Source organism: Colius striatus, chromosome 1 (assembly GCF_028858725.1).
Source record: "Colius striatus isolate bColStr4 chromosome 1, bColStr4.1.hap1, whole genome shotgun sequence".
Lineage (NCBI taxonomy): Eukaryota > Metazoa > Chordata > Aves > Coliiformes > Coliidae > Colius > Colius striatus.
In genome coordinates, this window is record NC_084759.1 from 96,567,787 (window position 1) to 96,594,561 (window position 26,775).

Consider the following 26,775-nt stretch of genomic DNA (forward strand, 5'->3'; position numbering starts at 1 on the left):
CTTTTGTAATACATACTAGTCAAACCAGTTCACATCCTTCTTTTTAGAAGTAGCAGTATTCCCTTGCAAACTCCTTGCACAGATCACAAGCACTGTGCTGGTTACCTGCCATGGGACTCTGTGTTATACATATTTTTAAATAAGAGACTTTTATAAAATCAGGCCAATAATTTTGCTGAGGCCCATTCACTTGAGCTTATGCCTAGAAAATGAGCAGCGATAGTATTTTCTCATGCTTCACATTAAAACAAGCTAGTCAGTCTTTATAGTAAGATCACACACCTTTGATAAGCTACAATGTAAAAAAGATTAATTTACTGAAAAATAATAATTCTATAAAAGTTAATTTAATAGATTACCCAATTTAATCAATAGTAGTAATATTTTAATAGAATTTTGTAACTGGGATGTAAAGTGTAACTCCAGACTCAAGCAGATCAATGGAATTTTGCCTTTGACTGAACTAGGAACGCAATTCAATTTGTGGTTTTTGATGGAGAACAGCATTCTTGTTCTAGAGTTCAATTGTTTTTTAAATATTTTATAGAAAGTTTATTATGCCACCTGTAGTTCTCTAGTAAATTCCTTGGACTATTACTGTGTAAAAGTTTGGAAGCAAATTCTTCCCTTTGTAAGATGCAACTTTGAACAAACTAGAAGAAATCAAAATCTGCTCTAGAACTCTCTTCATGGTGTTTGTAAGATACACAGCAAGATGTGCTCAATTATGTAATTTTATTTTATGTTTCCTCCTTTTTTTAAAGCAAATATTTGATTCTATGATATGTATCTGTGTCATGTGCATGATCTTTCTGTGTGGATGTATTTTTGTTTAGTTCCTTCATTAGTGTTCACATGCTCGTCCAATCTCTTTTATGGGTGAAAGAGAGTGGAGGAGAGATCCTGCTGTTAGCAGCACTTTGTGAATATCCTACACAGAATTCACAATTCAGAACACCAGGGTTTTAATGATGTCTATTATAAAGTCACCTGCCTAATTCATCTCTCTAAAAGGTAAGTACAAGATCTTACTCAGACATGACATATAGATACTGGTGCACTGTAGTTATCTCTGCTGTCAAAACACAGACTGACTCACACAGTCTTCATTCATAGGTGTGAGGCAAGCCTCAATTAAAAGTGAGATGTATGTGACATCTCTGTAAAAGCCCTGTGTACACAGAACACTACTGCTAGTAGTATGGATAATATCGAGATAATACACACACTAATCTAGTTGTACAAACAAAAAGAGGTACAAGAAGACTATAAGAAGGCTTCCAAAACTCCCCACAGGACTAACAGGACCCGTGTTCCTGTTAGTCCTGAGAGGCCAGGACTGAGAGGCACTGTGAAGTGTTTGAAAACCTCCCTTAGAGATCCTGTGTATGCTGCAAACTAATCACCTTAGTGTTACATACACACATTCCTACTTAAGTACTGACCATGCACATCCAGCCATTTCCCTTAAATTATATCTCTCATATATATACCATATATTCAAGAGAACAGAAATGAAACCTTCCAATTTAAACAGAGCTGGCCTCCCTCAGTTTTGTGAGTTAAATAAACCCTGAGTATTCTGAGCAGAGAGTCCCATCTAGGGGCATTTATATAAGCACAAAACAACTACCTGAAGCAATAAACTTTCAAATATTGTATCCTGTAATTTAGAACCCATTTGTGTCCTTATAGACAAAAAAATTAATTTGAGTAATAAGTAGAATTTCCTTCATAAATGAAACAAAGTGTGTTTAGCTGGTTCCCGTTTGCCCTCCACTTTGGGTGCTTGTATGTATTCCTGCAATGTAAAATGGATGTGGAACCTTTCCAGGTCCACTTGGTGCCCTCTGTGCTGTGTAAATGAATGCACAGCTTGCAGGAGAGAAGAGGAGAGTAATGCTCATTTAACTCAGATGAATGAAGCTGCAAGATTTCAATCGCTGCTCTCTGACTGAGCAACTGGGCTTTTATTTATAATGAGCCTCTTCTGCAATTCTCCCACTGTTGCTGCAAGTATTGTGGGGGTTTAGAGGGTAGAGCTGTCACCTGCATTACTAGGCATTGCTCTCATTACAGCTAGACAGTGAGGTGATGAATACTTGGGTGGCAGCAGAGCTGAAGTTTCAGGAGCTGTTTTGTGCAGGCAAGTTAGAGCCGTAACAGAGCCTGAGTGTGTGTGAGCTCCTGTTTCACAATTTTGTATGAGAACGAATCATCTGACACATCAGGTTATCATACATCTGCAAATGCAGTAAGGTCAACTGCATATAATGGATTTGTCTTTTCAAGGTGCAGTACTGAGTAGGTGGAATACTCCTTCATGTTTTTGAATATACATAGTGAAAGTGTTTCTGTAGGCCACTTGCTTTGTGTTCAAAATTTAAATATAACTAGTAAAGGATAAGAGCAGGGAGAAGAGAGGTCATATCTTCAGATTCACAATCAGGAAGGCTCACTACTGAACTATAAGAATGGCCTTACTCTGTCAATTTGACATTGTATGGGGATCTCCTGCTGCCACTGTCAGGGGCAGGTGACAACAGAGCAGCAGGAGACCAGGACCAGTGTTAGTTATGCTTGGAGGTACTGTCCCCACTTCCAGAGTCCTGCACTCTGTGTATCTTTGTGCTTAAAGAAACAGCAGGCTTGTCTGGGATTTAAGCCCTCAACCAAAGGTCATAGTCTGACCTAACATCGCAAATATGATGGGCTTTCTGAGTATGAAATGTGACGCACAGCTCTCCTTTTTTGATGAGCTAGAAGAAGGGCAGTGCTGGGTTACTCCAGCCTTGTGAAAATCCTTAGCGGTACCTACAGTCCTGACACAGTCATGTCTTCTATTACAGTCTTGCCTTGCAGACCAGGGTAGAGCCCCTGAACGGAGCTCCTCAACCAATGTCCATCTCCATTCTGTGTTTTGGATGCTTCTAGCCCTTGGACTTTGGCTGTGATTCTACCACAGATCAATCCCTAGGCAGAAAATCAGGATGATACTTTGCTAACTATGTGGCCTTCCCACTCATCCCTCTGCCCTGTGGACCTGCTGGGCATAATACTTCTCTTCAAAATCTTAGCAAGGAACTGATAACTAAAGAGTATAGATAATTTGCAGTCCTAAATATGCATTGCTTGAGAAATTAGGAGAAGGCTGATGTCAACTACCTTACCTGGTTATAATCAAGAGTCCCATCAGCATCAGCAGTTCATTTCACTGGTGGGTGCTGATTCATGTAGTGTCAAAGAGAACAAATAAAATGAGAAAACAGTGTTAAGTGGAATTCACTTTAGAAAAGGTCATAACTATTAACTACTCCATTGCTCTTCTCAATGAATAAATACGTCAAAATTATTCCTGAGAGACTTTTGTGCAGAAAAACCTTCCAGAGGTGGCTACTCTGCAGTGTCCTTAGCAGTCTATTCTGGTACTTAATTAGAATTTTCATTAAAAAGGGTTTCATGAAGCTTAAACTAAATCTCCCCTCTGAAGACTAAGGCTACTCTATTATTTCTAGTCCCATCAGTAGCAGGCATAGAAAAGAGTACCGTTTTTCTCTAAAGCAGGCAGCCATGTCCATTATTTCAAGACTGTTACCATTTCATAGAATCATAGAATCATAGAATGGTAGGGATTAGGAAGGGACCTCCAGAGATCATCTAGTCCAACACCCCTGCTCAAGCAGGTTCACCTAGATCAGGTTGCATAGAAACATGTCCAGGAGGGTCTTGAAGACCTCCAAGGAACGAGACTCCAAAAACCCTCTGGGCAGCCTGTGCCAGGGCTCCCTCACCTGAACAGTGAAATAGTTTTTTCTTATATTTAAGTGGAACTTTTTTTTGTTCCAGTTTCATCCCATTACCCCTTGTCCTGTTGCTAGATACCATAGCAAAGAGGGATATCCCAACCTCCTGACACCCACCCTTTATATATTTGTAAATATCAATAAGATCTCCCCTCAGTCTCCTCTTCTCCAGACTAAACAGCCCCAGTTCCCACAGCCTTTTCTCATATAAAAGATGTTCCAGTCCCCTGATCATCTTGATGGCCCTGCGCTGGACTCTCTCTAGAAGTTCTCTGTCCCTCTTGAGCTGAGGAGCCCAGAACTGGACACAGGACTCCAGATGAGGCCTTACCAGGGCAGAGTAGAGGGGGAGAAGAACCTCCCTTGACCTGCTGGCCACACTCTTCTTGATGCATCCCAGGATGTCATTGGCCTTCTTGGCCATGAGGGCACATTGCTGGCTCATATTTAGCTTATTATCAATCAGGACTCCCAGGTCTCTCTCTGCAGAGCTGCTCTTCAGCAGTTTGACCCCCAGCCTGTACTGGTGCATGGGGCTGTTCCTTCCAAGATGCAGGACTCTTGGCCTCTTGAACCTCTCTTGCTTATTTTAGTAATCTCTAATTCTTTCCTGACTGGCATACCTGTTAAATTTCTCCCATTAGTTGTTTATTTCCTCTGATTTTGTCTGCTCCACCCCTTTCTTTAACTTTGGTGCTCAAAACTGATGAAAGAACCCCAGAGGAAGCCTCACCACTGCTGAATCCACTGAATACACTTGTTGCAGGGTATAATAGCATGGGCTAAATAATTCACAAAACCAACCAAATACCTTCCTTCAGTATGTTAAATGCATTGCACTTCTATTATTCTAGATGTCAAGATGACAAGCTTTCTTTCACTGTGGGACTTAACTGTTGACAGTACATTGACCAGCTGGCTGCCTAATGCAAATTTCCTTACTGCAGTTCCTTATTTACTGCCAGATCCCCAACGGTATGTCATGCTTTAAGCCCAACTAAGCACCTCGAAGGCACTTACTCACTCCCCACAACCCTCCCTCTCCTCCTTGTGGTATGGGGATAATTGGAAGGAAAACAGATAAAACAGATAATTGTCGGTTAATAATAATTATAATCATAATGAAAAAGAAAATAACAAAAAAATAGATACAGAAAACCAAGGAAAGACAAGTGATATACAATGTAATTGCTCACCACTGCTGAGTGATTTCTGAGCAGTGATTGTTCCCCCTCAGCCAACTTCCCACAGTTTATATACCAAGCATGACACTATTTGGTATGGAATATACCTTTGGCTAGTTCAGATCAGCACTCCTGGCCATGGTATCTCCCAGCTTCTTGTGTACTTTCCCACTGGCTGAGCATAGGAAACTAAAAATCCTTGACTTGAAATAAGTGCTATTCAGCAACAACTGAGTCATCAGTGTGTTATCAACATCATTCTTACACTGAATCCAAAACACAGTCCTGTACCAGCTACTAAGAAGAAAAGGAGCTCTATCCCAGCCAAAAACAGGACAAGGTAGGAAGGTGAGACCTCAGAGAAATCCTTGACTCTAACAGTAGCAGAAATTAATGGAAATGGGAACACAATAGTTCTCCTTCCAATACATCCTTTTGTTGTTTTACTCAATCATAGATTCTGCATACACGTTACATTATTTCTACTCTTCTCCATCCCTTCAGTGTCTCTGGTAATTTCCCACTGCTGTGTCAGATGTTTTAATAAAGTCCAAACTAATTAGATTTTCTCATCGTTTATTTTCTAAAAATGTTTCCAAAGAAAATCTGAATCTATTTTTGTTAAGTCCATGCTGTACTTTATTGAACTTTCCATTTACTTCTAGGTATTTATTCTTTTCCTTGAAATGGATTTTTAGAAACCTTATACTATTAGATTCTGTCTAATGGGTTTCTGGTTGTGCACAGAGTTTTTCACCTCCCCACTCAATCTCGTAGTTTTGCTGTTCTCCAGACACAAAGTATCATTCCCCATTTGACACATACGCTAATAGTCCTTGCTGTTAGATTTGGAACTGCATATGTTGAATTTCCCTCAGTGGAAATTACTCCCTTCAGTTTGTACTCATAAAGATTTTGAGGGCTTTTATCTACCTTGGGTACAGTTTGGTAGTTGTGTTGCGCTCTCCCTTTTCTATATCCTTGCTGTTACTCAAATTCAAAGAAGAGAAGGGCTAACTACCTTTCTGACCACCTAGCACAACTCTTCCCTTGCTGTTCTGTATTATTTGTAGTCCTGTAACACCTTTTGTTATTCTGTTTTTTCAAATAGCCTTATTTGGATTGACTTTTATTGAGGCTCGTTGTCCTCTTAAATTTTCTGATCTCTTAGATATTTTTTCTTTGATGGTTGGTTACCTGTTCTGTTCTTCTATCAAATACTTTCTCTGCAGAACTATTCATCCAGTTGAATACCGACCTACACATCTCTCCTTCCTCATGGGACTCACATTCCAGAAAATTTCTAAGGAAGGGTTTTAAGGAGATTTTTAAGCCTTGTTCACATTCAGATCCCTAAATCGTTCAGTCTAATTGATAAAGAAGAATGTGATCAGGATCAGAGCAATTACTTCCCCTCAATGCCACAGGCACTTTCACCTCATTGGCAATGGCCTTCTGCAGGGATACAGATCCTCTCATCTTAATGATCCTTCATGCCATTTTCTGCCTCGCAATGTGAGCTCCGTTCCATTCCAACATGAAAGCATCAGATTTGCTCAAGCCTTTCCCTCCTCCATTTTATACTTGTTTTTCAGTCAGTCTGCATGTATCAGGCTGTTCTTTATTTTTTTTCTTTCTCTTTTCTTACTTCCAGCCCCTTAACTCCCAGTATGTAGTTGGCAGAAATAGTTATTAGACATTCTGCTTTCTTCTGAAGTATTGCACTCTGTGAATCTACACATTTCAGATCTGTAATGAAGACAGCTACTGCTTGATCATGGACAAAAGAGTTCATATTTTGATTGCTTACAAAGCATGCAGCAATTCAGAACAGGTCTGGATTGTCTCTGGGGTGAAATAGGGTGCCCACACTGGTGAATCATTCATGCCCTTGTAGGCTTGTGGACTGTCACTGTGCAAACACACATCACTCTCAGTAAGATGTATCAATGTGCAAAATTACAGTGGCAGTAGTGCATCCTTGGAGCTGCTACTATTCATGATACTGGAGAGGCTGTTCTGAAAGCAAGTGACAAAAATTAATTGCTTTATGTGAAATACTCCTGCTTTGATGTCTGTGCCAGCAGAAATCCGAAGTGATTTATCACTTCCAGGAAGAGGTTCTTTAGTGTGAATACAGGAACAGCTGGTTGGCTGGGCACAGCTTTCCCTGTCCTCCACATCCTCTCCTTTTCCTCTCTTTGAAGGGGAACTGAGGTAAATTGGGAGATGAACTCTGCCACTCATGCAAGCCCAACTGGCAGGGGCTATACTGCTCTTTCCTAGAGGACACCCAGCTTACCAACCAGAGAAAGTCATCCAAAGTCTCACGGGGAAGAGGTGAATCCCAGTCCTAAGGAGTGAGGAATAATGGAACATCCTGGACAGAAGCATAGAGGTTTGATAAAGGAGTCTGGATTTCGGAAGAGAGAGAAAGAGGAGAGTGTAGGGGTAGAGGGTGACCCCACTGTGTGCAAATTTGGGGGTGTCATTGGGTTCACAAGGTTCAGGCTAGTGGTAGTGGAGCTCATGATACTAGGGTTTCTTTTGGAGGTGGAAATCAATAGTGTAATTAGCAATATTCAGGGGGTGGGTTTTGAGAGAGGAAAAAGAGTAAGTGGGAGAGGATTGCACAAGGAGGAGCCCAAATTATGACTGAGAATGATAAAAAGAAATCTTGTTCTTCAAAGTTTGAAACTTACTTGTTTAGTTACCTGAACGGCTTTGTTACTGGAAAGCTAGTTCAAGGGTATATTATGCTGTGTTCCAGAAGCTCTCACGATTCTGAACCTCAGAGTTTTTTTCTAACTGTATCAGGTAGTCTAATAAAATCTATTACCTCTTTCTACAAATATTGTCTCTCATCTATCTTTAGGCTACCACTGCCACAGTATAACTTCTCCTCCTCTACTATTCCTTCTTAGTAAATAATGTAAACAAATGAGTCCCCTTGTGCTTCATTCAGTAATAACCTAACTATATACCCTGCTGCTAACTCTTATGAAAACAATCAATATTGCCTTGGGAATTTGCCACTCTTACATTTCCAAGAGTCTAATGTGAAGTACATAATCAAATTCCCCCAAATATTTTCTAGAGGAATGCTTTGACATCCTGTCATTAAACAGCTAGCATATTTTCTGGCAGTTTCTATTTCTATCATGATGGCTGTTCCCTATACACAAGTATTGAGGTGAAAAATACCTTGTAAAAGCCTGAAGCAGTTTAGATGGATTAAATGCTCAAAGGAGTATTTAATATTTTATTACTGTAGGGTTTTATTACACGGAACTTGAGTTCATCCACGATGTCCTCAGACACAGTATCACTAAGAGTCTGGCAATTTTGTCAGACTGTGAATTTCAAGCACGGTGAAGAAGACCATGGAAAATAAATATTAGTTCTTTTCAATTCAACTGTCAGTTATGAGTTGCCTCAAAGCTAGAGTTACAGGTCAGTGCCGAAGTACAGTGCGTGTTACATGTCTGGGGGAAATCCTTTTCTAAGCTACACTGAACAGATGTTCCTCTTGCTGCAAAATGTGTCAGGCTTGGAGAGAGAGGGAAGAAGATGTGCCTTCGTCTTTTAACATATGTGCAGGCACCAATATTAAAATCAGCACAAATAAAAAGGCCTCTAGTGATTCAGTCTATTTTCTCCCAAATTAAAACAGAATCAATGTAACCCTTTTCTTCACCAATCAGGTGAATCAAAATACTATAGTCAATCAAAATACTATAAAAAATAATGAAACTATCAACTATGATTTCATTGATGAGACCTTGTAACCAGTTGAAAACAAAGTGGTTACCCCACCACATAATGAATGGTCAAGCATGTAGTAGAACTCACAAGCAGAAAGGAACTGGTGTCATTCACACGTGTTTCCAAAACAAATTGTCTCAGACAATCCTAACTCTGTTCATTGCATGGTTAAAGCAGATTTTACATGTAGAAGATGTTGTAGGTCTGTGTGGCTTTGCTGAGCACCTCTGCCCAAGGGGACAGTATGGCTGCAGAGCCACAGCCTCTGAACTCCCCATTGCCAGATTGTACAAGTGGTTAGTCAGCTTTGCAGTCTTACTAGATAACTGCAACCTCTGGGAGTTAGAGACTTAACTATAACTCTTAGTAATCACTAACCTAAAGTGTACTTTTGATAAATCTGCAGAATTTCCTGTTCAAAAATGTTACTGAACCTTAAATTTAGCTCATTAGGCTGTGGCATAACCAATCTATTTGTGATGGGAGGTCATAATGATCTATCTACGTTGTAGTTGTACACTTGTACAAGATTAAAGTCTATTTGTCTACATAGAAGTGCATGTATATGTATAAGGATTCCAAAATTCAATGTACATAGAAGATATGCAATGACCAATGAAATGTGTTTTCTGTAAGGCAATTGTTTACATTAATTAGGCACTGTGGATCATTGACAGCTTCAGTTTATCGTGTGGACTCGAGATGCTTTACTTCCTTATTTTCAATGGGGATCAGCATTTTAAAAGGGAAGTAACAGAAGGTACTGCCCCAGGAAAAGTTTGATATGAACATCCTGATTTGAAGGGTGGAGAAAATGTAAATCTAAACAGACATCCAGGGAAAGATTAGGTGTAAAGGCTAAATGCTTCCTCAGTTGTCTATTTTCCTCTTTGAAGGCAAATTTTGGGGTGGATATGTTTGCATAAGAACAGGTATTCCCGTCTTGAGGCACATAAGTGTCCAAATAGCATAACAGACGGATGATACACAGAATGAGGAGACTTCTAAAGTCTAGTCAGGTATAAATAGAGCTTTCCTTTTATTATTTCTCACCTGACACTAATGCTGTTTCATCTGCCATGCCCACCGTGCAAGCATGTATTTATTTCTATTTTAACAGCTGTATGCTGTCAGAGAGATTTTGAAGTAACTCAGTCAAGTGAGCATTTCTTTCTGAGAGGTGAGATGAGCCTTCAAATGGAAGTACAATTCTTCAGGTTATACAGGGCATAGGAGATTCCTCCAATCTAATTCAAACACAGGACTTTTCAGTGGAAGATAATTCTTCCAGTGATTAGCAAAGCCAGGAACTCATTGGCATTTAAGAGGTTGATGAGATCTTCTAGTCCTCATGAGTTTCCAAAATATCAGTAGTGTTTGTTGATGTATTTCTTTTTTCTACCTGTCTCTTGCAGCTCATTTTCATTTCTGAAATTTATCTTCAAGTTTCAAAACTTCCATTTATTGTTTTGCTTCCCTGCTTCCTTCACCACAGGTTTCAATAATGAGAACCATCCTACCACTGGACTGTACATACAGCAGTGTAGCCTGGGTGTATGCCTACACCTATGCTGGATGTCACTCATCATAGGTACTACTTCCAATAAAGATCAAAACCCCGCTCAAACATTTAGAGCTCTCTGAATGTATTGGTATACAACTAGCATATGATGCATTTCGATAGTATTTCTGTGAGCAGTTCCTCTTCTATATTATGGTCTGTCACAGGCTGTAATTTTACACATGACCTCAATAGCTGATCCTCCCAAAGTCATGTAAGAAAAAATGATTTTAGACCAATCCTGGTAGATAAGACAGTCAGATAAACAGATTCAGGGCGTGGTCTGTTCTCTAGCTGTGTGTAGCTTCAAGAGCTGGCTCCCTGAAAATGTTGCACCAAGTTCTTCTGTTGAAAAAAATAGACATTTAAAGGCTAGTTTTGACAGGACTTTTCCATGATAATTTGGTTTATTTTTTGAAGTTAATATAACAAATTAAAAAATAGTTTTGAGAATTCAGAGGTTAAAAAGTCCTGCAAAATGAATAGTGTACTGAAGTGAAATAGCACAGGTCTTATGTGCACTCTTCTTCTAACAGAGCGGTCTCCTGCCAGAGAAATGACCCTCTTTTAGACAGGTAACCATCTATAACTTTGATTTCAGCTCTGTCACCCCTTTCTCTGTGGCATTGCACAAAGTGCCTTGAGTTTCCTACATCATAGGATCCTTTTTTTTTTTTTTGTCTGCAGAAGAGTGATGAAGCTCTCTATAAGAAAAAAAATCCCATGTATTTAGTTTCTAAAGGTTACATTTCACATCTCAGCTTAAGACATTTTTTTCTCTCCAGACTCTGTCTGGCAGACTTGAAGGCAAAAATGAATTGTCCAGATTCCTTGCAATGATTCCACATGGCCATGTAGCATTATACTGCATAACTCACATTATCTGACACTCCTTCCTTACATTTAGTAATGTGGGAAGGAGAGCATTTTGTGGGTTATGAGTGGTTTTGATGGGTCATTCCTTTCCATGTGTTTTAGCTTTTACTTTTATTATGTTGTGTAGATACCTAAGGCTGTAACTAAACTAATACCATCAAAGGCAATGTCTAATATTTCCAAACATACAGAGCCCACAATGCTACAACCTGCAAGCAATCTAGGAATATGTCTATCTTCGACAGCACTTCCAGGGGCTTTCCTTGTCTCTAGTGGGTCAATACTTCTTTTTTTTTTGTTTGTTTTGGGTTTTTTTGTTGTTGTTTTGAGTTTTTTTACTAGCCCCACTGGTTCAAAGACCTGGAGTAACCAGAAACATCCATTTCAAAAACACCCATGAGTTGTCATCATATACTATTATCTCAAGGTAGTGAGAAGAAAGTAAAAAACCCATAATACAGCAGTTATTCCTAACTTGCCCAGGGCAAATGAGTCTTTGGCGTGCTTTTTTGTCCAGACTTGTAGCTATCTGTGCAGGCTAGATTCACGCTGGAGGGAGGGATCTCTGAATTTCAACATGCATCGTACACTGAAAGAAAAGCTCATCCTTTGCACATTAGGCAGTTGCCTCCAACCCTTCTTAATGTTACCTGGAGAAGATCATTAGTATGGAACATAATGGCAGCAATATTCTTTAAATGTGGAGATTCTCATAGAGGATTATTTCCTAACAGCAACCTTACTTGTGGATTCAAAAGTAGAAGCTGTGAAACTCTGCCAACTATTTTCTTTGTTGTTCTTGCAAATTATGCAGCTGGTGGAGTAAAGCTTTGATGTTGATTGGAATACTTGACTTTCCCATACCTGTCTAATATCATGATTATACTTTTGTATTTGATGAAAGTGAGGAATCAACATTAAAGAGTTACACCAAGTACTTCCTAACTTGGTTTAAATAAAAATAAATCAGATGCTTTCCCAGGGCTGCAGCACTTAGAAAGTAAGTCCCACTCCAAGTTCAAGCTTACCTTTTGCCATAAGAGCAAGCGTACTGACTAATTTTACATAATATAGTAAGAAATGGAAATTCAGACTTTCTGTACTAAATTATAACATAGCTGCAATCTTGCAGTTAAGAAATTGTTAGCACTGCGATTAGGTACCTTTAATTGAATCCCTGACACGTATATAATGATAACATCACTGCATGCACACTATGAGAAGCAGTAAAATCAACTATGACACACCCCTCCCAGTTTCCCATTGGCTGTAAACTTGTTAGGCTTGATGGGTAGGCTCTGTAGTCAGAGGAGATTAAAAAGCAAACAAATAGCAGGTCCTTCTAGCCAGTCAGAAATGGATTTCCACCTGCCTGAACCTCAAACTGGAGAGAGCTGCTTTTAAAGAAATCCCAACAACTTGCCATATAAGGAGACTACTGGAGAATACATTCCCTCTCGTACTTTGTGTTTCTTCCACTAAGCGGTGGTTTTGGAAGACTTTCTAGGCCACCTTGCTAGAGGTATCTTTTTCAGAAGAAGCATGGCTTGCTGTGTGTTACAAATCACTGGTCTAATATTTGGAGGTATTGGCATGGTCGGGACTTTGGCAGCCACAGTTATGCCACAGTGGAGAGTTTCTGCCTATATCGATGGCAACATTGTGGTGTTTGAGACCATCTGGGAAGGACTATGGATGGACTGCATCAGTCAGTTGGGCATCAGGCTGCAGTGTAAATTCTATGACTCTATTCTGGCTCTCCCCCCACCTTTGGAGGCATTCAGAGCCCTCATGTGCATTGCAGTGATCCTGTCAATCATTTCCTTTTTGATGGCCATTGTAGGTGTGAAGTACACTCACAGGACCAAGGAGAATCATCAGGACATCAGTATCTTTATACTGGCAGCTGGAGTTGCCTTTCTTCTGACAGGTATCCTTGTTCTAGTCCCTGTGTCCTGGACTGGAGGGAGCATCATCCATGACTTCTATGATCCGGAAGTCCCTGTGCCACTGAAACGAGAACTGGGAGCTGCTCTCTATGTGGGCTGGATGAGCACTGCACTTCTCATCACAGCAGGAGCAATGTACTGTAGCTTCTGGTGCTGGGCTGATACATCCTCAAAACCCAGGTATCCATCGCTTTCTTGTCACAAATTGCACAAATCTGGCTTTGCAGGAGGGCCATCCCTCAGTGTGCATGCCTATGTGTAGTTGCTGCATGTGATCTTTCTGCTTAACATGTTGATATGTACTGAGTGGGTTCAGTGCCTAATTAAACTCTGAGTTTGTAACGGAGGAACAATTTTGTTCATTTCCTATTTACTCTTGACATATGTACCTGCTCTCTAACATGCTTACAGGAAATGTTATTACAAGAGCATTACATTAGACCACAGTCAGAAGAAAAATGTGACCATTTTATGGGAATGAAGCATGACATAGGAACAGCAGCAGCCAGGCGTCTCTCAGAGAAGACAAACAGCATATGACTGGTTTGGAAGTAAGGCAGCTGATATGCAATGGCACCATTGCTCTCTCTTAAACTCATGGTGTGCAAAGAGAGTTGTTCATTTTACTCTGAAAAAAAAAAAGTCTTCATAAGGACTGCTCTAGGACAATGGTGAGAAGAATGGAGTTGGCAGCATGGCTGAAGCAGCTGCTAAATGAAGCTGCCAGAAATCTAGATTTCAATACTGGGATGTAAAATGTTCATACTATCCCATCAGAAACCTCTATGATTCACCACGGATTTCATTGATGTTTGTGGACTTGATGTATCCTTCTTATCTCTTCTGCAGGGAACAGAATCCAGCTCATGGAATAATAGAATTTTTAATCATTTCACCAGATTTTGCCTTGAATACATTAACTTTCCGTTGCTTGCTGCCTCTCCTCTTTTATGGCTTCTCCTGTTCCATAGGTAGCACTTCCTCTTCTATAAAATTCAGGACAGACCATCTGTCCTTATGCACTTAAAAGCATTGTGGTAATGCAAAGTATAACTAGATGAGCCGAGCAATGAAAATATGTAATCCCCACTTCCCCACTGGAAGGCTGAGAGTTCTTGCTTACATCGTACATTACACTCACAAAAACAAAGTTCTGATGTGCATTTCTTTTTCACACCTGAAAGCCTGGAATCTGCTTTTGACAATGTTGATGTAACAGTGTTGAAAAATGACCAAAGAAGGTTCAGCTCAAAACATGTTTTCTGGTTCTTTACACAGTGGTAATGGATAGTACCATTTCATCAATAATTTAACGACACAGATACTCAATTTGATCCTTTTCTGTGTCTCTGACTGATATCTGGAAAGAAGAGTGTGATGACTCTTTGAGCTGAGCTGAGCAACGCATTTATATATTCATTTGACTCTTCTATTTGAAGCAGAACACGGAAAGCTGCATTTAATTAAACAAGCCTTTTATTAACTTGACTTCAGACAAACCTAAACGAAGCAGTGCCGTTGAGCACAGATATTCATTACATATATTAACTAATGTGCATTTACATTTAAGACAACCAGCTTAGATCTTGCAGTGGGAATTTTCTAGTCATCAGAAAACAGGTTTACTGTATCCTTCTCACCACTTGAGCACTCAAATCAGCACTCACTAATTCCAGATGAGCCTTTAAGAGAACACTGGTGAGTAGGCTTTTTTAGTACTAAAACATGTATATTTTTTTATGTTGTCTCATAGCTGCTGATGTCTGTCACAGCAGCTGTCATTGGGTCAGACAGCTCATTTCAGTGGAGTCATTCTGTTGACTTTGGTAATAATTTATACTACTCTGAAGACCTTCACCTACAATTTTATTGTATTTATGTCCTGTAATACGTATTTTATGTAATAGAGAACTATTTGGTGAGTAAGCCAGAACAACACTTTTTGGATTCATTTAGATAGGACATTTGTGATTAACAAAGCAGAGGATGAGGACATTTGCAATGCAAATTTGATACATATTTATAGGTAAGTGCTGAATTTAAATATGACGTATTCAATGTAATGCAACTTTATGCAGATATAAGTGCTTACGAAGTAATTAAATGCAGTTTTCTAGAATGTTAATTAAAGGATCCTGAACACTTACTTTATCAGTGGGTTCATCTAGAAATCAAATTTGAACTGGTTGCACCATTTGCACTAGTAACTATATTTTCAAAGAGTTGAAAGATAAAACTGGTTTATTTGAGCATTTAACATTAACATAAAAGAAAACCTAAGCTTTTTAAACACCCGATGGCTGCACATAACTCCATTTCTCTCTTTTACCAGTTGATGAGAAGATGGGCTCAAACTAAATATTTAAGTTCAGACAATGCTGTGCATGCATGTGAGTTTGGAATCTGATTGATTCCAAGTATATAGCTAGGCTAAGCTGCTGTTCAGATGTCTGAGGTTTTATTGACACAAATGGCAATTTCTGGTGATGTGATTTAGCACTTAAGCCTCAAACAAATATGTTTATGTGTCTGTGAGAGTAAAATTTGTGAATTTGATGCAGGAACAATTTTCTCATATTAAGCTAATCTGCAAGAGATGTAACACTGATTAACCTTCTCCCTTTGAGCAGAACACAAATTCCTTTATTGTGGATTTTGGTGGGGAAAATCACATAAAGATGATTATCAGGTATTTCAACTCTGAATGTGAAGAATGCATTTGTCTCAAAAAACTGCAGCTGTGTCTGCTAAAGGAAACAGTATTTCTTCTTCCTTGCCACATATTCAAAACCTATGGTGCTCAGAACTGACTAGATGAAAGCTGCAATTTGGAAGTATGAGTAAGAAAAGGAAGTTTCAAGGGCTTTAATGAAAAACTGGTTGAGTTTTGAAAATAAAATACTGCTGTTCATATGTTTCATGAGGGTAATAGGAAGACCTTGAGTTGAGTGGAATGATGGAAGAGCTTGCATAGATCTCTAATGCCCAAGGTTGCACCTTCTGTCCTCTCTCTGCTGCTCCAGGAGAGTTTCTGTTTCTTCTGAGTCATATCCAGCCAGACTCAGTCTCAGGCAACCCCAAGTGTCTAAGGTGACTCTTGGAGCTTATTTAGATGGCTGAATATGTCCTTCCTGAGTGAGACAGGTGAGCAGACAATGCTCAAGAACACATATAATTCAGGAAACACATTTAGGGAAAAGGCTACCTCTTCACCTCCACGGTGCAGGAGGATCCTGGAAACAGAGCATTGGTTACACATTACGTGATGGAGGACCAAGAGGAAGCAGGATGTGAATAAAATCTATTGACTGGATTTTTCCCTCAGAAGAAAAGACTTGATGTGTGGGTGTCATTTGATGTGGATGGGCCAGGGAGTATTAAAACGTTATGTCAGGTTTTTGTATGCTGGATCGCTGCTTTCATTGAGGAGTGAGAGCGGTGAACTTGCTTTAGTGATGCTATGTTCACATTCCTCTAGGCATAACTGTCAGAAACTTCAGACCTGCTGTATTTGTTAATAACAAATGATTAAATATTGTGTTTAAATATCAAGTTTAATATCCTGATGCTAACATATACTTCAATATTTTTTGATTGCAAGGAAAAATGCCGTTGGAAATAAATGTGACCTGCTGAGATTTTGCTATGTGTTTGAAATAAATCCATGAACCCTTCAAGTTTATTTTTTTGTACTATTGTATCATTGTTTCTTTTATATTAAAATTAATGAACATCTTTCCTCATTGCCAGAGAAAAAAAAACAGATTCAGTATTTTTATAACGTTCTTCTCTGATTCAGTCTTGGTTTTTACATTATGCTTTGGGTTTTGCTTGATAACAAATAAAGTGGATCTGATTCCTTGGGAAATAAAATACACAAGACTGATTTACTGCTGACTTTTAAGACTTGCTTATAAGAAGTTTCCTGAAGCAAATTGATATTTGAAAACCTGGTCCTGAAATGTATATTCATTTCTGAGATGAAAAGATTCTGGAGCAAATAGTCCACTATGGCCAAGGGAATATATTTATGGCAAAAATGATGGCTTAGAAAAACATTTCCTTATAGCAGAAATACGAATTAGACAGGTTTGGAGACAAATAAATGCATGCAGTCATCAGTCCTGATATGCAGAGACAAAGCTCAGTGTGAGGGACATGAAGACTAAAAGACTTTATGTTGAGAAATGTTACAACTCTCCTGAAAATCAGTATGAGGACTTACAAAGTCAGAAATGGGAGCTTGATTGTGTCCTTGTGATTGACTGCAACCATCCTTTTATAAAAGGCACAAGAGGTCTTTTCAGAGGAGTCCTACGTCATCCTTGAAAACTGGGACAGAACTGACCCACCAAATTAACTGTTCCTTTTCTTTGAATCTGATACGGAAATGCTCTCTGACTTATACACTTTGCTTTCCTGATTTGAGTCTCCAAGTCTGAGTAAGACTAACTTGACATTTTATGACTACTTTAAGAAACAAAGAGCAAAAGAAAACAAGAAATACTCTGATAAGGGCAGGACATTTTCAGCAGAAAAGGTCTGTGTGAGTGCTTCTTGCATTCAGTTGCCACTCGTGAAAATGTTCTGACTGTAAAGGAGGACAAAAAAATATTCAAAAGCACAGAGATTTCATTTTTAGCAAAAGCAAGGAACAGAAATGGCTCGAGGAATGGAAATGTCTAAGGAAAGGGTTGTGGCAGCGGTTAATAACAAGCTATGTAGACCTTCAGAATCACCATCAGAGAGTTTGCTCAATTCTAGGGATCAGAATGGATTGAAGCCAGTGGGTCCCCCGTGACAATATAATCAAGGGCATAATTTTTTAAAAGATAAAAGGTAAAAGAGAAAACACTATGTTGAACTCAGCTGTTTGTACCAGAAGAAAAACAAACCACAAGATATTACCTGAGATTCCTATCCCTACACTTCCAGCCCTTTAAAATTGAGTGAGCTAATTTTACCATTAGGCTTTTTATTCTTTTATCTAGTCATTTGCTTCTCTCTCCAAAAAGGCCTCTCATTGAATGTGTCATCACCTGAACAGTGTGAAATTTTGAGGCATTATAGAAAAGCAAACTTTACTGTACTTTTACTTTCTGTTACTTGTCAGTTCAAGTAGCAAGCCTAACAGTGTGCATGTGCTGATGCAGAGACTCTGTATCAGAGTGACATTGCTCTTCCAAGTGCCTCCTTCATGCGGGCCCTGCAAACCAGAAGAAATTTTGCTGGTAAGATGACTTTTAAGAAGGGTCATTTTAATCAAGGATTCTGGATCTTTCTGCTATCAAGGAGTGCTCACCACTTGAGTTGTAATGATTGCTGCAGTGATAAGAGATGAGAAACTAGAGAATCTGGATGCATCTCTCTGCTTTGAGGAGGGAACAGACAGAATTGCCCCAAGATGTTTGAAGTAGTTATCATTCATCCTAACACATATATACTTCCCTTGCCCCAGTAATATCCAAGCAAACACTACCGGTATATCAATCACTCACTAGAAATGAATTTATCATGCAGTTCCCTTCATCATTCCCTTTTTTAAACTTAAACATTTAAACAACATGAAAAAAAAAGAGCTTGCAGCAATTTAACTGACAAATCCAACACCTTTGTGCAAAAAAGACATTTCAGAAATAGAAATCACAAACCCATCAAGTTCCGTTCCCTGCACCAGCATTAGTCAAAATGAATTATACATTAAGCTTCCTAAATCTCTGTTGCCCACTTCTACTATGGACCTTAATCTGTGGTCTTTGTCTCAGTTATTATGAAGTGGTCCCTGATTGCCAAATGACAAAGATGATGAGTACATTAATGTTTCAGATTCTGTCTGAAGGATGAGTGACTGACAGAATGATAAGCAATGTTTATTCATTCAGAGTTTCTACTGTAATGCCAGGTGGTGCTGGGAGATAGAAAATAATCTCCGAACCCCAACAAATGTTACCTCGCGTACTGTCACATTCATTCTGAATTTGGCAAAAATTGGCAACGACTCCACGTGTTGAAGAAAAGTGTATTGTTACCTAAGTACTTTTTCACATGTTAGTCTGAGTCCTGGTCTCTTACTAACACATCCAAAGCACCAACCACAAACTCTTCTCACACGAAACTGGTGGCTGCTGCAGCCATGCAAGGGGAGAAGCAGGGAAGGTCAGTGTTGGTGCCAGAGCTCCTGCCTGCAGCCCCAGGACAGATGATACACAATGACAGACTGCCTTTGCAGGGGTCTAAAGGAGGAGCACACATCTTCCCTCATCTAAACATACCCTTATGGTGGATTGACTGTAGCTAGCCATTAAGACTGTCTCTCCCTCTTAGTTCTCTCACTCTTCCTTCTCACATTCTTTCCCTGCTTCAACATAATCTCTCCATGGGCTACACGGATCCCTTCCCTGTAGCCTCTTGGTGCTCACAAGACTGTTTCTCACACTTTTCTCCTCACCTCTCAAATTTGGGCAGTGCTTTGCCCTTCTTAAACAGACTTTCCCAAGGCACTCTCATCGTGAATGCTCTAGAGTGAAAGTCTTATGAGGAGCAGCTGAGGGAACTTGAGTTGTTTCGCTTAGAGGAGGCTGAGAAGAGACATGATCTCTCTACAACTACCTGAAAGGAGATGGGAGAGTGTAGTCTCTTCTCCCAAGTAATGAATGATAGGACAACAGGAAATGGGCTCAAGTTGCACCAGGGGAGGTTTAGATTGACAATTAGGAAGAATTTTTTAACTGAGAGAGTTGTTAGACAGGAGAAAGGGCTGCCCAGGGAGGTGGTGAAGTCACCATCCCTGGAGATATTTAAAAGCTGTGAATATGAGGTGCTGAGGGACACGGCTTAGCAGTGGGCTTGGCAATGTGAGGTTAGTGGTTGGATATCATGATCTTGAAGATATTTCATAACCAAAAAATTCTATGGTTTTATTGTTAGATGATGGTGGCTTTGGGACTCAGCTGTGCCCTGTTGTGGGTGGTTTGGAACCAGCTGGAACTGGCTGTGTCCAGCCCAGGGCAGCACTGGCCTCTCTTCACAGCAGCTGCCCCACAGCCCCTCATGCACTTGTGCACTTGCATCCTGAATAGTCCTACTGAAACTTTCCTCCTAGGGTGCATCAATGAGGTTTGGCCACAGGGCCATAGGGGCAGTGCTGTGAACCCCTCTCTACCAGGTCTCTTTCTGCAGCCCTCAGCAAGGCAAGCTGGCTTGGGCTGGTGATGCTGACTGGGGATGGCCACAGCCAGCTGTCACCAGGCACCACTGTGGGCCCCAGGCCTGGCTGGGACAGTAGCCCCTAAGGAAGTATTGGAGAGAGGACAAGGCTGCAGCTGGTTTACATGGCAGCACCATGTCAGAGCTGTCCCTGAGCATTGGCAGCTATACCCTGGGAAGAGTGGAAGAGCTTGCAGAGCCTCTTTGTACATCATTCTGACATTTCACGTCCATAATTGTTTAACCAAGGTACCTCATGTTGGGGCTTGAAGATCTCCTGCAGTACTGACCTCTGTCTTGACCACAGCTGGCCCAGATGGTATCAGTGAATGTTATTGAGAGGGGTGCTGCTCTGCACAATGCTCAGTGAAAAGCTGTGATGAGATGACTAGCTCAAGCCATGGATGCACAGTCTCCTCTAACACTCTGTCATCTCTATCTGCAGAGCAGAACCGAATGAGTTTCCAGATGTTCCTTTTGCTGCCTTCTCTCTAATAGTGTTTGCCTCCACTTTCTAAGTCTACTTTTGTGCACATCTTTTCAAGCAGGAAAATGCAATGATTATTAAAGTAATTATCAAGAAATGGAGTTTGTGGAATAGGCAAGTCAATTTGCTGAGGGATGTGTACAAGGTTATGAAGTGTTCGTTAAAGCAAGCAACAAAAAACACTGACGTGTCTCTGAGCAGACTGGCAGTGACTTCCGCTCCCTGGGCTCACTGCACCCAGTACCTAGTTTATGTGCCAATCAAAAATCTGTTTAACACTGCACAGATTGGAAACAGTCCACTGACAAGAGCTAATTACTTGCTAATCTTTCATTCAGTGGTGCCTGTGACAAATTATTTTTCAAGAGAGACTGAGGATTCCTATGTAATGTGCTGTTCCTAAATCCATGGTTTACTTGGCCTTATGATACCAGCACATCGTTTCAGACCAATATCATTTCACATAGAGAGACAAAACACCCTTAAAACCTTTCAACATGAAAAAAAAAGTTATAGGGATGTAAGACTTTGGAGATCAACAGTCAAGTTGTTTTAGTACATTCATGAGTTAGGAGTGAGGGTAAAATTCAAAGTTTGTTTAAGCTAATGGAAAGATTCTTCTTATGACCAATAGATCTTTAAAGTATCAGACATGTCAGCATTAGTTATAGTTATTCAGGATCAACTGTCAGTGTTCCTGGAGATGCTTGCTCAGTTGCTCAGAGTTTCATATAGAAATAATAGCTAATACCCAGCAACTGCCTGTTGAAATTCAGAGTTAGATGTTCTTTCTCCTTTGGCATTTCTGAAACAATCCTCCTAACTCCTCACGTATGCAGATGCTCACGTGTGTGTGCACACATACACACAGATTACACAATCTGTTAAATCATTGATGGACCATATGTTGCTGAATATAGAGCTTTTCCAAAGATTAGAAGGATATAATTGAGTACAGTTTACTCACTGTGTATTTGCTTCCCTAATTAGCAACTGAAAATCCACCCCTCCCTTTCAGATACATTTTGGGATTTTTCAAATTATGGGGAGTTAATCACTCCAAGTTTCATACAGGTTGGCTTACTATTCTCCTTATGGCAGTTTGTGCTGCAGGGCAGCCAGGCATAGGCAGTGCAAACTGCCAGACATCTTCCTCAGTGGGCAAGAGACGTGGATGCAGGGCTGCACACAGCCTTCACCAGAAATCTGCTGGTCAGGCTACTTACCTCTCCCTCTATAGCAGTCTTTTTCTTTTTTCTTTTCTTTTCTTTTTTTTTAAAATCTCCTTAAACATTTTACCTGAAATCTGTAGTAAGTAATTTATCTTTACTACATTTTCTGGGGAAGTTGTACAGACAGACAGAATAACTGCAGAAGACTAATTTTCATGAGAAGGAGAGTTGAAAATATGTTTTTAATAAGATTTGACACTACCATATTTTCCTACAGTACCTATGTGGTAGGACTTTTCCTAGAACTTCTGTGAGGACAGTCTTAGTTATCTTCAGCTTACAAACAGCAGACAACAACAACAACAACAAAAGCTTTTTCACAGGGTCTAGATTACTAATGATTATCAGTTATTCTTTTAGTTTTCTAAATAATTTAACAGGAATAGACTCCTTTAAATTCCAGACTACTATAGAAATCTTTCCAACAGTGTGCTGTAAAGCTCTCACATCTAGGTATTTTTATCTTGTCATCACATTTTAAATAATGTCAGTATATTTATTATTATCTTTCCTTTTACACTGTATGCCTGTGCAGTTGGTTGCATAAAAAAGTTACCAGTTGGTAGCCGCAAAATAAAACAATACTATCTACATGTTGGAATCACAGAATGGTAGGGGTTGGAAGGGACCTCTAGAGATCATCTAATCCAAGCCTCTGCTAAACCAGGTTCACCTCTACTAGGTTACACAGGAATAATGTAACATTTTTGATGATGCAGTTTGCTTTACTAGCAGGTCATTGCTGCTCCAGTAATTCAATGCAATAACACTTTATAAATGATTACTAATATTCTATATTAGGAGAAGGAAACACATAAATATATATATGGACAGATTTTTGTTTTATTGGTCATGATCTCTCCAGGTGAAGAAAAATCATGCCTTGATGAAAGCCATAAATCCAATGATTTATATAACTCTTGATGACCTAACAGTACCATCAAAGAAGAAAGAAAACACAAAGATCAAATGACCAACTAGATTAATAACTAAAATTTCAGTTGGACTAAAGACCATTTAATAACATGATTCTAGATCAGATGAAATCCTAGGCTTGTACTGGTCTAGAACATTTAAAAATGGATTTTAATCAGAGCAATCTCTCCCTGGAACAACTTTTTGGCATTTCATTAGCAGTGAATGAAGTCTTGCACTGGCAGCTGGCATTGAAGCCCTGCCAAAAGATTACTGGAGCAATTTGTGTCTGTCCTGCAGCTTCTTTTTAAACTCAGTGGCTTGTATCGTTCAAGTTAGTTGGTGAGAACAGGTTCAAAACATGTCAAACTCAAGTTTAAAAACATGATTAATCGATCTTTAATTAAGGAGGAAAGTAAGATGACCCAGGGGAAGGGCAGAAAAGCCAATCTCTTTTAAATATTCACAACATTCTACATAACAGTCAAACTATGAAAGGCTCTTACCTATTTTAACGGGTAACTATTAAATTTTACTAGGACATAGTTGTTTTATTTTTCAAGATAATTACAAGAACAGGGACTGTGTGTGTAGTTGAAGGAATTCAAATTGCTATTTATTTTTTCTGAGGCATATTTAGAAGTAGCAATAATGCAATTGCTAGCTACAGGAAGTGTATTGAGGTCAAAACCAATCAATCAATCTTAATAATGACTGAAAACAAAATACAACCTTGCATATACTGGAGTTATTGTTAAAAAGATTACCTTGCTGTCCCTTTTCCATTAAAAAAACTACACCCATGTTTTATTTATATTTTTGAAAATTATTTTTTATATTTACTATTAGCATTAAGGTTTAATACATCTTGTCTCTCTGTTGTCAAGTCATAAATCTTAGGTCCCTCAAATTCCCAGTGTAACTATTTATTCAGGAAAGCTAAGTATTCTTAGGTTTCTCTGCTCTTTTATTTTGTGACAGATCATATTAGTTGCACAGAACAATTTATTTCTGCAAAGCATTTTCTAACAGAAAGTATGGAAGAATGTCTTTGACTTTACTGAAATCCCTACATAAAAATAAAAGTAGAGTTTGAAGGCAAGATACGTGATACACATAGAAAAGAAAATTATGAGTGGATAAGGACAGAGAAAGACAAAAAATTATTTTAGAAGCATAATGACTCTGAGCAAAGGGAAGCTTGAAGGTTTTGAGAACACAAAAAACACCACTAGTGGCATTTGGAACACTGTAGTAAGAATTACAGTACTTGCTCTTGAAATGTCAACATATACATAGTGATTTCCAGCAAATAGCAACCCCAAACTTCAGAAACACTGCAAGCACCTAAATGAGAAGATTCTGTGTTAGGAAACATGACCATCCAAACCAGAAATACAATGTGAGACTACTAGAGATTAGTGTTTAGTAATTGTTTTGTGTCTTTAAATCACACTCCTCGTGTGATTCTGATTTTGTCAGAGGAAATTTTAAGGCTCTGTTTACTCAATGCACACAAGCACATACTTGCCTTCGCTAACTTCTTACATGCCTGACTAAACTGATGTCTTGATGATTTCTCAGGTTTCAGCAGCTAGGAAGCATTGTGGTGTTAGTGCTTTCAGAGCCAGATCCCTCGCATGCACCCAGTTAGCTCCATGAGCCCAGTGAAACCTGGACATTATGTACCACACAGAAGATGAAGCTAAGAAATATCTAGTTCGCAGCTACAAGACCAGACTACTTGGCTGTGTTCATAACCGATAACTGGGGAGAATAAGTAGTGTAAAAAACAAAGGTGTAAGAAGAGATGAGCTATTTCCAAAACGGAGGTAAGGTAACAACATCTAGCAGAGGTTTTATTGGTGGCTGGGAAGCTGACAGGCAAGAAGAAACTGAGAGGCAGCAAAGTGGTTTGTGAAAGAAGAAATGATTTTAAACATATATGTAAGTGCCTGGAATTTAAATATATATACAGATCAGTGAGGGTTATTAAGACCTCATTCAAAACTGTGAAGCCAATACACTCCAATAACATCTGTGGGTGCTGCACAGATCCTTCATGTTTCTCTTGGGAGTATATGGGCTCTATCAGTGTTGAAAAGTCTTCTTCAACATTTTGTGTTTTACATCTTAATCAACTGCCAATTCCTGATGGAGCTACATGTGAGTACATGTGAGGGAACAACATCATTACCTATGCCAGCAGCTTCCTGTTGGTGATTTTGAAAGGCAGAAAAAAACCATAAAGGATTACCTTTCTCTTGCATCTGTATTAGCATCTTAGGATTACCTTTCTCTTGCATCTTATTATTAGAATTCTAATAAACCGGGAAGAGTGAGTGTACAGTCAGAGTCACATGGGTTTGTCTCTGACAGACATGTTAAATAATGCGGAAGCATCATTTTCAGAATAGAGATGGAGAGAGAAATTGATGTTTAATGACTGTCACCTTAATTACCTATTCAAGTACAACTGACCATGCAGAAATGACACCTGGTTTGCAGTACTCAGGATGAAGGAATGCCAACTAATGTCCAGTCTTTGTGACTGCTATCTCTTTTTTAGTAACAAATGAAGTATTTCTGTCAATGTTCCGGCTTAGTTATTCTTAATTTGATGCAGAACACTTAGATGAAATCTCTGGTCCTGGTGACTTGTTGAAGTGTAGTCATTTCTGCTTCACATCTTCTCCAGGAGCTCTCTGCCTCTGACTGTGCCTTATCTATACTCCAAGACAACAGTAAGCCATTTTCTTCCGTAAGCCATTTACCTTGTGGAGGGTTTTTGTCCTCCTTGAATCAGGCTGCTTATTTGCTGGTACAAGGCTTTTTTTACAGGCTTTCAACTTTTGAGGTGGATAAAGAACTCAGCATTGTAGATTTAGTGGCCCTCTGTGTATCTGCTTTATCTTTATATCTGCCTTGGTACAGTGTCTCAAATGGACAGCACGTAGCAAATGTCTGTCTAGTCTCTGTTCCTCTAATGCCCTGTAACAGACACAAATCAATTCACTCTTCCTGTAGTATTACCCTGCACACTGAAACTTGACTAACAATAACAATGTTTCAGAATGTTCAGAGTTTACTTTGTATATTTCATAGGATCCTTTCTCTTACTGTAATTAATTCTCTGTATCTGGCCAAAGATTGCATTTATTATCTTCCTGAGCATAAAAGGTCTATTAATATGTAAATTAGTAGAGTCTAGTTTTCTTGGAGCAGAACTTTTCAACATTTTAATGTTAAGTTCACAATAGCAATCCCTTTCTATGCTTCAAAAGTACAAGTTTTGCTTATATTTCACTACAGAAAGCCAAACTGAAAATCAGATTTTATTACAGCACAGAATATTAATACTCATCAGCCTAGTTCTCTGCCAGTGGCTGGGGAGAGTTATCAGCAGAAGCAGGCAAAAATTGTGTTGGAAATTAATGAATTTAGGGAGTTGAATCCTGAACTCCATAACAAAAAGACCAACATGTAGTGGCTGGGAGAACGATACAAGAAGACAGTCAAGTGCCTTGGTCTTTTGTGTGTGGAAGTTGGCTTCACATGTGCATTTGCATCTGTTCTGGGTACCTCAAGTGCATCATACAGAAACATACACACACCCTGTCCCAAATTGCTGGCAGAAAGTGTACAACCCACAGACTGAAAATGAAATGCACAGGCTCCCTCCACACTAGGCACATAGAGGGTGTCTCCCGTTACCAGGAACATAAGTCAACAAAACTTTTTGGAAGTTAGTGAAATTCTGAGTGTACACCAGCCAAACGTCCCGATCTTGGAGAGGA

General features: G+C 39.4%; 1 protein-coding gene across 1 annotated transcript; it reads left to right on the top strand.

Moving 5' to 3' along the window:
- The first annotated feature begins 12,731 nt into the window (after window positions 1–12,731).
- LOC104559260 (claudin-8-like) lies at window positions 12,732–13,400 on the top strand. Its single transcript, XM_010204151.2, has one exon. The coding sequence runs from the start codon at window positions 12,732–12,734 to the stop codon at window positions 13,398–13,400; it is 669 nt and encodes a 222-aa protein (XP_010202453.1).
- Window positions 13,401–26,775: the final 13,375 nt, after the last annotated feature.